Source organism: Varroa jacobsoni, unplaced genomic scaffold (assembly GCF_002532875.2).
Source record: "Varroa jacobsoni isolate VJ856 unplaced genomic scaffold, vjacob_1.0 scaffold_193, whole genome shotgun sequence".
NCBI classification, from domain to species: Eukaryota; Metazoa; Arthropoda; class Arachnida; order Mesostigmata; family Varroidae; genus Varroa; species Varroa jacobsoni.
Genome location: NW_019213095.1, coordinates 214,567 through 226,211, shown reverse-complemented (window position 1 = coordinate 226,211; position 11,645 = coordinate 214,567). Strand labels below are relative to the sequence as shown.

General features: G+C 44.6%; 1 protein-coding gene across 1 annotated transcript; it reads left to right on the top strand.

Annotated features, from left to right (window-relative positions):
* Positions 1 to 1,148: 1,148 nt before the first annotated feature.
* On the top strand, positions 1,149 to 11,525 carry Mettl4 (Methyltransferase like 4). Its single transcript, XM_022854814.2, has 2 exons — positions 1,149 to 1,175; positions 10,386 to 11,525. The coding sequence occupies exon 2, from the start codon at positions 10,400 to 10,402 to the stop codon at positions 11,453 to 11,455; it is 1,056 nt and encodes a 351-aa protein (XP_022710549.1). The 5' UTR covers positions 1,149 to 1,175; positions 10,386 to 10,399; the 3' UTR covers positions 11,456 to 11,525.
* Positions 11,526 to 11,645: the final 120 nt, after the last annotated feature.

Below are 11,645 nucleotides of genomic sequence, written 5' to 3'. Positions count from 1 at the left end.
TGGCTGGTTCTTTCGGACCGTGTGTCGATGAATCTCGATGTTGTGTATATTGCCAGTGTTCGCCGTTGACGCTGCTGCCGCAGCGGCAGCCGCTAACATCCGCCGCTGCTTCGCCTATATATCTGTGTGTCTGTGTGCTTGTCGGTCGGTGTGTGTGTGTGAGTGAACCTGCGCGTACGCGTGTCCAGATAGTGCTTGTCTCTCTGGGTAGCTAGCATGCTGGCCCGCTCTGCGCTAGCTCCGTTCGTCTCTCCCTTCGTTTTTTTCCTCCTCTTCGTCGACGATGACAACGACGACTTTTCGTTCTCTACTTTCCTCCTTCTTGTCGATCGCTTGTGCTGTAAGCGAACGACGAACGACAGAAACAGCGCACCACACGGTGAGCGTTGCCGTTGTCACTGCTGCTGCTGCTGCCGCTCCCAGCTGAAAGCCGACGTGCGGCAGCCAAGCGCAACCGCTCCAGCAGCACTGAGCTAGTCACATTGGCGGGGTACACATACAGCAAGAAACGCTGCTGATGTCGCTAGTCGTATCATGGTATTCGTTCATGTTGATGGCAGTGCTGCTGCTGTTTCCGCCGCCGTATGTGCCGCCGGGGCCGCTCCACAACATCGAACTCCCTCCCTCCTTCCGCCCTTCCCGTATTTACTACTACTCGAGCCGCTATAACCAACAGCAGCATGGGAAGCTCATGGCCCACTCAGATAGCTCGCCTATCTGATACCATGGACAGTTGGGTACAGCTGTGTATAGTTGAGCACTGGAGAGTGTGTGCCTGTCCGTGTAAGTTTCTCAAAAGCTCGATGCACGCTTGTGGCTGCGCGTGTGAATCTTTTTGGAAGGATTTGGGCGAGTGCACGTACTGATGTTGCTGCTGGCGCTCCTGATGGCCTGCCTAAATGAAAGCGGCGGCAGCCTAACGTTTTCGTCCCTTCAGACGTAGCGCACACTTCTGCTGCATCCTCAACCAAACACACCGGCAGCATCGCCACTATCTCCTCTTGGTCCACTGCCGCCGCCGCCGCCGCCGTCATCACAACCAGCTCCCCTCTGTTGTGCTTTCCTCGATAGCAGCAGCATAGTGGCAATAGAACCTGTCTACTACTTCGCCACACAGAGCCATAGAGTATAGTTAGCTAGTCGTCTAGGCAGCCGGGTTGACAGCAGGAACACGCGTAAGTGCTGTTGGTTATTTTCGGACAGGTTGAAATTTACCGAAAGCTTCTACGATCACAGCATCAGTAGCAGCAGCAGCGTCACAAACCAGCAGCATTTCTAACAACATCGCTGGATCCGCCGTTATCCGCTGATGTTCTATGCACTCTTGGCCGCTAACTCTGCTGCATCGGACAGATAGGCAAGTAGACACGCAAGCAAGATATCTCGTGCAGCAGCGCCCGCGTTCGGCAGCAGTCAGTTGTGGTAGTAATAGAAGTGTTTAATGCATGTGCCAGCCAACGAGAACAACGCTCGGTTCGCTCCTTTAGACGCGGTAATCGCCAACTCTCTTTTAACTGTTTCGGTTAGCTGGCCGCGACGAGAGACTAGATGGCGGCAGCAAGTGGAATTGCTCAGGCCCATCTTCTGATTATAACTAGCATCATGCTCGTCATGGTCAGTAGCAGCAACAGTCATATGGGTCCGAACCTAAACCGGGCGACAGCATGGGCTCAAATGTAGCTCACGCTGCAGGCCTGTCTACAGGTTAAAACACCGGTATCGATTGGCCTGCCAGTGAGCCTATCTGCTCTGTAGAAGTTAGACATGTAAGCAACACGATTTGTAGGTTATGGCGCCGTAGGAAGCAGGCGGGCGGGCGGGCAGTCAGGCTGACTACGAATATAATAGCGTCATCGGGACGCAAGCTTACGACAAAGGGACAGAGCTACAGCTGTAGCGGCAAGCGGTAGCAGTCGCCAACAGAAGAAGTCTTAAGCTTCTGCTGCGGCAGGATGGCTTTTGTGATGATAATATAGTAATGCTGGCCTCTTCTTTCCTGTTCGATGGCGGCGATGGCGACTTCTGTGATAGTAACAGCAGCAGCGCTTAATCGCGAGAAGCGTTGAGCAATGGACGAGATCCCGGTTTGATCTATACTTGTATCACTCGACTGTGCTCTGCTCTGCCCGATGTTCCCGATAAGGGGGCTCTCCACTCACTTTTGCTTTGAATCTTCTTCTTACAGGGGCGGTTTGCTGTGTAGAGGCGGCGGCGTTTACGAATTGCGACAAATCGCGAAGGGTTTTTCTGCCACTGGTGGAAGCTCTGCTGCTGTTGCTGCCCATTCTGTTACGATGATTGTTGTAGGAAGCTGTGGTCGCGCAGTACGACGCGTCTAAGAGGCCTTGAAGCGGGTGCTGCACACGATCCTACAATAAATGCTCGGACAGAGCCTGGCGCTGTCGTTTCTAGTGGTGGTGATAGGAGCGCTAACTAGGAACGATGATCAGGGCTCGTCAGATCAAGGACGAAATGGCTGGCTTGCTGGCTTAAGGCAGCCGTACGTAGGCGATACGTGGGCGGTTAGTGGACAACTACGAGAACAACAAACGATGGAACGGGCTCAGTCCGTACGTCGGTCTGCCTGATCTCTGCCTGTTCGATGAGCTGCTCGTTCCTTGTCTCTCCTCCTTAGCTTCTGTTATTGGCCTGGCGTCATCCTTTAGCGCGTCTGTCTTGTTCGTTCCCTTGTTCTCCCTTTTTCTGTGACTAGTGTAGATTCATTTACACGTATGGCTGCAGGTATTGTTGAGCACCTCTTAATAGAGGCTTTAGGGGCAGCGCGACCATTGGGAGCAGAATAGTACATCACCACCATGACAACGCGGAGCAGCCGCAGGCTGTCTATAGGGCGCTCTGCGGCGGGACAAATGAACAAGTTGCCGCGAGTACTTAGTGAGGCTTGCAGACAAAGCAACGGGAATACCTAGCTGCCGTCGGTGTCGCCTGGCGCTTGCCGATGCTTTGGTTCCCATACCAATGGATAAATGTGGAAGTAGAGAGAGTATTGGCAACAACGGAGAATGGGTTTCTCAGCTCTCCGTTCATCGGGGGGAAAGGGGAGAACTGAGGGGATTTCGGGGTAAAGGCCTTCTTCCCTTCACTTTCTATCCCTTGAGTAGGCCCAGCATCAATAGCAGCCGCAGCAATATGAGAAGCAAATCAGTCTACTGCTACCCGAAGACGAGACTATGACGCTGTTAGACCTCTAGCATTGTACCTAACAAGGTCTAATATGATGTCCAATTGGTTCCAACTATGCCTAGTTAGTCGAGTACGAAAATGAGGTATCTCTGTAGTGGTCCTGCTGAGCAACTCGGCAATAGCGACTGTAAAGCCATTGGGCTGGCGCGCTACTGCGCCGCTGCTATTACTGCTTCTGAGGTTGATGCTCGCTCCGGGACTGTCGCTGATTCTCATCTAATATTGATGGTGACGGCAATGGCGAAGGTCATGGCAACCGTGTCGCAATCTTCCGGTGGCCTTCCCATAATGCTTTTCATTGGTTAATGATAATACATCTTCATGCTTTTTCCTCGTTGGTGTCAGTGACTTCTGCTGTCGTTGTGTATGATGGCGAGGCACGACCACTCGCAGCTCGTCGATCGGCACAGCAGCAGTGAGGCATGCTCTTTGCATCTTTGCCCATATCGTTGGTCTTAATAGATAGACAAAACCTTCACTAACCACTGTGACTGTTTTCGTTACATTGCATCGGTGGTTGGCGATGAGTATTTTTGCCGAACCCTGCAGGGCGGATAGGACAGCGCAACGATCTTAACCATCACAGACCGTACGCTGGTGACATTGTATCGATAGCAACAATCAGAGGCTGTCGATCAGGAGGTCGAAGTGAATTCCAACAATCGATTTTGTCCATCCCCTTTCGATCCCTTATATGAGCATGTTCAGTGTGCTCAGGCCACGCCGGAGAGGGAGAAATCTAGATCGGACCCATGAGTCATTGCGGCTGCTCCAGCCAACCACGCAAAGGACACTATGTTCTTCCTGTTTCATTCAAAGTCTTTTCCGACCATTATTGGGACTTCGACTTAGGTTATACCGCATCAATGATACGACTGAATAAATCTGCTCAGAGTCAGAAACCGATTAGCGGATTGCGGTCAGTTGCTGATGACTGCCGCCAATCAAACGGCCCGGAAATGTATTTGAAACGATGGAAAAGAGAGCCTAAAATTAGCAGTGTTTCAATTCGTAAATATGATTTTTTTATGAACGGATAAAAATCAACAAAACACGAGCGAAGCCCGTGCCTGTGCAATTAACAAGCGCACGAGCCTGGCGGAGTAACGGTGCTAGTAGTACGAGACTAGCCGTAATGAATAACAGGAACATCTTTTTCTATCTCTTTCGAGGATAAAAAGCTCGCTCGAAATAATCTTCTCGTCAATACATGACGCAACAATTTATAGCGGTATTAAAAGCGAACTCGTGTTGCTACTATCGCTTCAGTCCCATGTCGCGGTTAGTTACAAAGAATGTATGGGGGTTGTGATTGCAAAAACCGCTCTTGAGGTGGCACTACTCTAGCAGGTATAGCCACATCTACTTCTCTTCATGGTACTCGCAGTAGCTTGATTATATAGCGGCGCGTCTATTGAATTGGTTTTTACACCCGAGTCACCACAACGGACAGCGTTGCAAAGTAGGTCTCGAAACAGCGATCAAACGGGGTAGACACCATTGAAGTCCAGTGAACTGGCCTGATGTTAATCAGTGTCACACGGTATGTCTGGTTAGCATCGATGTGTTTGGTATCAAGCTAGATCCGGTGGTTATTTGCATCGCTCCCATAATGATATAGTGATGTCGACAATCGCAGACAGGAGCGAAGATATGCGTCCCTCTACACTACAACAGTGACTCGTTGAGGAGCATCCGTTGAAATGTTTCTTTTCATTTTTGAGCAGTTTGCAATTTTCAATGCTTCGCATCTTCAAACCACCTATCTGATAGTCATAGTGTAGGCTAAGATGAGGAGTAGGTGGATATCACCATGCGACTTAGATAGGTCAAACAGATCAATGGCAAATGCTACTCAAGGGAAGGCAACAAAACTCGTGCAGCTTTTGGCAATACATTTCAGCCCTTTTTTATATCGATGTACTATGCTTTTGTCAGTCCTTTTCCTAACTTAGTCACTGACAGATATCAAGCTTCTCAAAGTCATTCTACACAAATCAGTCCACGTATGGGGCAGTTTTCGCTGCGTCCAATCGCTCTCACGTTGGGTTTTGTGCCCGCACAAGTAAAGAATAAAGCTGCAAGTTAGGTAGATGGAAATATAAGTCTCTTCCCTAACATTTTTCGAACTTATTCATTTGGCACTTGCCGTCAATTCGATTGCCGCGCATAATCCTGAGCTAACATCTAATGGCCAAAGCTTTTTGAAATCGGAGACTAAAGGTGTTACCATTGTACTACAGTCATTTGAGAACTCATTTGACGTCTTTCGCCTACTGAGTAGATGTAGTAATCGCAGTAGAAAGCTACGTAGGATTGTCGTGGTTTCATCGGGTTCATCGGTCCGAGACGCTGATTCAGCCAAGCGGTTCTGCCGCGAACGAGCTGGACTCACGCGAACGAAGAGAAAATCAGCGAAGATGTGAAACATAGGCATAAAGAGGTGCACGAATAAACACACACGCACACACACACACATACATATAGATGCAATAACACTGAGAAAGACCACAACAGCAGTATACAGGTAGCGCACGTTGCAGCTGATGTTGGGTAGTACGCACACGCTAGAGATTCGAAATCGATTTTCTATATTTGAAGTGTGCACAAGCTTTTCTGTACCGACTCAGTCATCATCATGGCAGTCATCAACTCTCTGAGTCAGCGACTGTCGCTTTAAGCTACTTTATGATATGTCACGCACAAGCCTGTAAGGCACCTACGTAGCTGCGGCTAAAGAAGAATAACTGCAATGCAACTGTTATAAATAGGGACGTACAACTAACATCAAATAACAATACCGCTACGTTGCAAGGTTTTAATTTTTCCGGTGACTTGTCGTTTAGTTTGCGTAGGCTCGTCTTGCTATACTCTTAGTTTCCATACGTGCGTAGCACGCGGGGCTATGCCGGTTTGGATATGATTCGGTGGTCTGATATTCTCTAAAGATCTCTCGTAGCATTGTTGACCTCGTCTTGCCTTCAAACTCGTGTAGACAAAAATTGAAAATCCATAATATTGGTTCATTTAAGATTCATTTAAGACTCTAGCATTATGCTTCATACTGTCGCCTATATAATACGGTGTGTATATGGAGCTGCATGACCGAAAGTTTATCCATGCAAACAAACGTAAGCCATTCTACGTACTATAGGGAATTCGGGTAAAATCGCAGCGAAAGCTCAGGACAGTCACTTTGTTAAGACTTGTACCTTTTGGTAATAGGCACACTGTCCTGTGTGTCTGAACTGCACAGAAAACAATCTGATCTATTCATAATGGTACATGATTTCTGTGACATGTGCGTGTGTTTTCTACACAAACTTGTTATGTTTATATGTATGTGTGTGTGTGATATCTACAGCGTCATCGTAATGTATTTACGCCGCTGGTGTCGTTGCTAACGGTGGTTCGCTGCTATTAAACTATCCAAAATAATCAACATACCAGCAACAACAGGACGTTGACACAGAAGTTACAGCTGTGTAGACGATAACCTGCATCGGAGGACAGTGTGCGCTGTTGCTGAGATCGCCGTGTTGCGCCCTGCCACAGACCAAAACGCCGAAGGATCGATATCTGAGCATATCCCCGCGGCAGTTGATGATTGTTGGTGAAGAAGAAGTTCGACCTTCTCTCGTGCTTGGCCGTCGAGATATAAAAGAAGTACCCGTACATAGTACGAGTTTTCATGCTGCCTCCCTGCTCTAAAGTATCCCGTACCAATGAAACATAGTTGGTCAGCTAGATAAAAAAAAAGTGAATTCATCTGGCCCGCTTCTTAGGTTTGTTTGGCTCCAAATGTACGGCCATAACTGCCAGTCTAAAGAGTTAGCTTCGAATTCTGATCTGACGAGGAGAGTGAACTTTCTCAAAAGCGTTGTTCATTCCGCCCTCTTCTAGCTATTCTACTACTTAGGCCAGAACGATCATCTTCTGGCCACTCGCAGGGTCGATTGGCCGGCCCCACATCACGATAGCCACCAAGATCACCAACCGTCGCCCGTTACTGCGGCAGGCATCGATGGCGTCAGCGATCCACGGATACGACTTCTCTCCCGACGGACGACCGTTTTTTTCGTTTTCTTCTTCCACCGATTGTGCCGAGCAGCTGTTTTGCCCATCTGCGGGGAAGCAAGCGCTTTGGGCTTGGCCAGAAAGGCAGCCCACAGGTTAAGCTGTTCGCCAGTTTCTACCGGTTTTGTCTGTATACGCCATCACGGCAAGCTGCGCGAAGAATACTGCTTGCGTTGCTTAGCGTATATATTCGCAGGAATGGTTGCAGGTAACATTGACCAGCAGCTTAGATGAACTCTGCCTGGGTGGATATGGACATCTGTGCGTCGTTGCGGTAATGCGCATTGTACGTTGAGATAATAGTACATCGATTGTTGAATACAGTAGTCGGTAGTAGCCGTCCTGTTCTTACTCAATTTATAACCGAAGATTAACTTTTGCCTGCCTTTGTTTTTCACAAGTTGATGCCGGTATCTATTCGTCATTCGTTTCGTATGTCAGTAGCGGCAACAGGCTGGTGGCAGCATCTGTCGATATCTTGGCGAATAACCCTGCCTATTTTTCGCATCAGGGGTAGCCCGCCCGTGAAGCGCACCCTCGCTCCGAAAGCGATTGGAAACAAGTTTCCTTTTCTGACGACAAGGCGGTGGCGCCCTCGGTGACCGCTGAAAGAAGGTTAGGTGGGAATATACCGCTTTTACCGGTGTAAAGTGTTTGTCGGACTATATCTCGATGGAGGACTGTTCGATGTCATTTCGGACGCGTGCTGTACAATCATCAGAAACAAAGTTTCTAAGTCCATATAATCAATAAAAAAGGTGATTTTTCTTCATATCGAAATGTTGATTTCATATTACTTTAGAATTTTGTCTACCAACTGATTGCCTCATAATCTCCTCTGAATATTTTACGGTGTACATGATCGTATTTAGAACACGTAATAATTTACCATGACGGTGAAATCTATGCGGTATTTTGATATTTAAAATCGATCGTTAAGGCGATGATAGGGTTTAGTAAACCAAGAATTTTTGCCGGTGAAGAGAATCGTGTTGCAGCTAAAAGTTTACTACTCTAAAAAATACTTCGCAGAGAGTACATCGGAAAATACGCGACTGTGTGGAAACTATTGTCTCAGTTGAGAGACTTGTGCGTGCAAAGTAGTCATTTCGTTTCTGTAACCTATGGTTAAAAAAAAGAATTCATTTTGACTCATCGCGCGTTATTTCTTAGTTTTAAATAAAAATTGCTCAAGAACTGGTCTTTATGACAGATAGTTTAAGCGGTTAAGATTGTGCTATTCAATTCCTAAAAGCTAAACGTCAGTGGAGACGATGAGGCCCTAAAACAAGTTCCTGTTCTAGACGATAATAACGTAACATCTTTTTGATGCGATCGACTTATGTTTCAGTATTCGAGCTCTAGTGAATTTTTTAGCTAAATTATTTGCCGATATTGCAATGACGGGCTAAAAAAAAATACTCACTTAACAATATCGCAAGAAGGGATACGTGCGTTCATACTTACTGCATATTTTCAGTCTATAAAGACTAACCATCGCTAGTTCTTCTCATTTTATATTTCCACTGACAGAAATTTAAGAGAATCAAGAGAAATTTTGAATTAGATATTTTTTTAGTAGTCATTATGTAAAAAGAAGTTCGACGAGTGAGACTGCGGTGGTTAAGCAACGGACGGATTAAATAGTCAGCAGTTTACACGCATACACGCACAAACAAACACAGCAACATCCAAATGTGCAGCATTAGTTTACATAATAATTTGGACCTTCTTCTGTAAATCCTATTACGACAATAATCTCAAAAATACTCGATACCTTTGGAAACATGTATAATTTTTCTTCTCGTTATTAAGCATGTGTATTATCAGCGACATTAATAGATAATCTACCAAAAAATTACTTAAGATTGGCTGGCACGGTACAAGATAAAACAGTAGAGTCTTAATTTTACGGAGGTACTCAGAAGTCTTTAACAATAGTAAAGGTTTTCAGGCAATCTGAAGCTAAAAAATAATGCCTCGTGGTTTTCTTGTTACTTGACATATTACTCATTACTTTTTAAATGACTGACTCAGTTTGACTTATGCTGGGCAAAAAGCGGATTTTTCGCTGTAAATAGGTAGATAACCTCACCTTTTCAATTAAGGTAGCATATCTCTCGCCGTCATATATTTATCTAAGCGATATCTAACAAGTCACTTGTCTTTGTAACTTTCAGCTGTAAAATGTACATCAATTGGGAAGATGATTTATTCACTGAGTTCTATTAGCCGGTAAAGGACTGACTTCGAGTTTTGAAATAATCTGTGTAGTGTTTGACTCGCCTATAAAATTTAACACAGAGTCCGCTTCTTTGACAAAAACAGGAGCAGCAGGATTTATAAGAAACCAAGGCAGGATAAAGGTCGTAAAATATGCTAATAAAATAGGCAGTAATCAAATGCAATTAAATTATAGTCATAACAATTAACGGTAAACAAGGACACTCGGGACTATATTTAGGAAATATCTAATTGTTTTACAAGATATTTACTTCAAAATATTCACCTAGTGGTAAGAAACTTATTGTTGGCTCAAGTATATCAAGTCTTGAATTTCTTAGCTAGATTTGCTATTGTATCATTCTAACCTCAATATAGTGCCACTGAGCCTCTTAAAGTCTAACGCAATTTTTCGTACCCAAAAATGACTTAAAATTGACAGTATTTTAAAATTAACGTGCTGTAATGAAATATTTTTATTGATAATAACTGTAGGTATGAACTAATTTTTGTACGATGCTGCAAAAGGTGCAATTAACTACCTAACAAGTTACTTTAATGTCTTTTCAGTGAGACCTGAGAATACACTAAGTTTACTTCTCATTTCCAATATTTGGCTCGCAAAAAAATTATATTGAAGCAATGAATGGAATTCGACAGTAGTTGCTTCTGGTTAGTTTAGGCAGGATTTAGCACCGATGGGTCTATAATAGCAAACAATGGTTAACAATAACTCAGCGTTTTAAAACTGACATCATACTAGGGTTTTGTTACTTATGTCGATTGATTAGTTTTTTTTTAATATATATACAAAGGTGAGTCGAAAATGCATATTTGATTTTTGATCGAATAAATATGTAAGAATACGCTGTTAATTTCAGGTCATGTTTCAACAATGGAACGTTTAATATTTGTTGATCACCTCAAGAGTAGCTTTCTCAACAGCGGTTCTGAGGATATTTCTTATCATCAAGATTTATTCGCCATTTATAAACCGTTCGCAGCTCAAAGTAGCGATAACATTTCAAAAAGAAAACGAGCAGCATGCGGAGACTCAGAAACAGAACTTAGTGGAGAATGGCCTCTTGATCAAGATATTGCAGACAATCTCAAAAAGTTTGTTATAGAGAATTCGGATGAGTTTGCACGTGAAGTCCTGGATGATGCTGAAAACAGTAAGGCAAAGCAATCGGCGGCCGTTATTCCATCAAGTTACTTTTTTCGAGGTTGCACTTATCAGATATTTTTTAATGAAAATGGGAAAACACAGAAATGTTATTTTCAGAATCGACAGTTTCTTCTGCCGCCACACTCAGTAGGTATTCTGAGTACGTTGAGTCCAAGTTCAACGATCGATATGCTTAAAGCAGCACATACCTTATATGGGTCTGACGGCCGTTTTGATCTTATCGTTATGGATCCTCCTTGGATTAACAAGTCAGTGAAACGACAACGCCGCTACATGACAGCTGATGCGCAGGATTGCCTCTCTCAACTAAAGATTCAAGATTTACTCGCCTATGACGGTCTCCTTATTGTATGGTACACTCATAACATTAGTCATTATACTTATCTCAAAGAGCAACTTAGCGGATGGAATTTGCAATTGGTAGCAACATGGACTTGGCTTAAAGTAACGACAAATGGGACGCCCATTTGTCCTTTAGGTCGAAATTTCAAGAAACCTTATGAGCACGTGCTCCTGGCGACGCGAAACCAGTTGTACACCGAGAAACTCTTTAAGAGTAACGGTAAGATTATTGTGTCTGTACCAAGTGCAATACACTCGCATAAGCCAAACTTGGAATGCGTTTTGGAACAATTTGATATTCACTGCAAACGTCTCAGGTGTTTAGAGCTTTTTGCCAGGACGCTTAAATCAAACTGGGTGTGTTTTGGTAACGAAGTTATTAAGTTGCAGTGCGTTGAAGTGTTCGACGTCCTAAACTAGAAGTCTCGTTAAACGTCATTAGGTAAACATTGTAAATGTGTATTAATAAATTATTAAATTGTATACTCGACTACCTATTAACTCAGTGTGTAGAAAGTTAGAAATCAAAACGCCTTAGTACTGCTATTCTATAAGATCCGTTTATGTTTTTGAAATCTAACACTGGGAGCCTGTTAATAAAATATGGGGC

Excerpts from the sequence above, each read along its gene's own strand:
- Mettl4 (XM_022854814.2), top strand. The coding sequence starts at position 10,400 with ATGGAACGTTTAATATTTGTTGATCACCTCAAGAGTAGCTTTCTCAAC.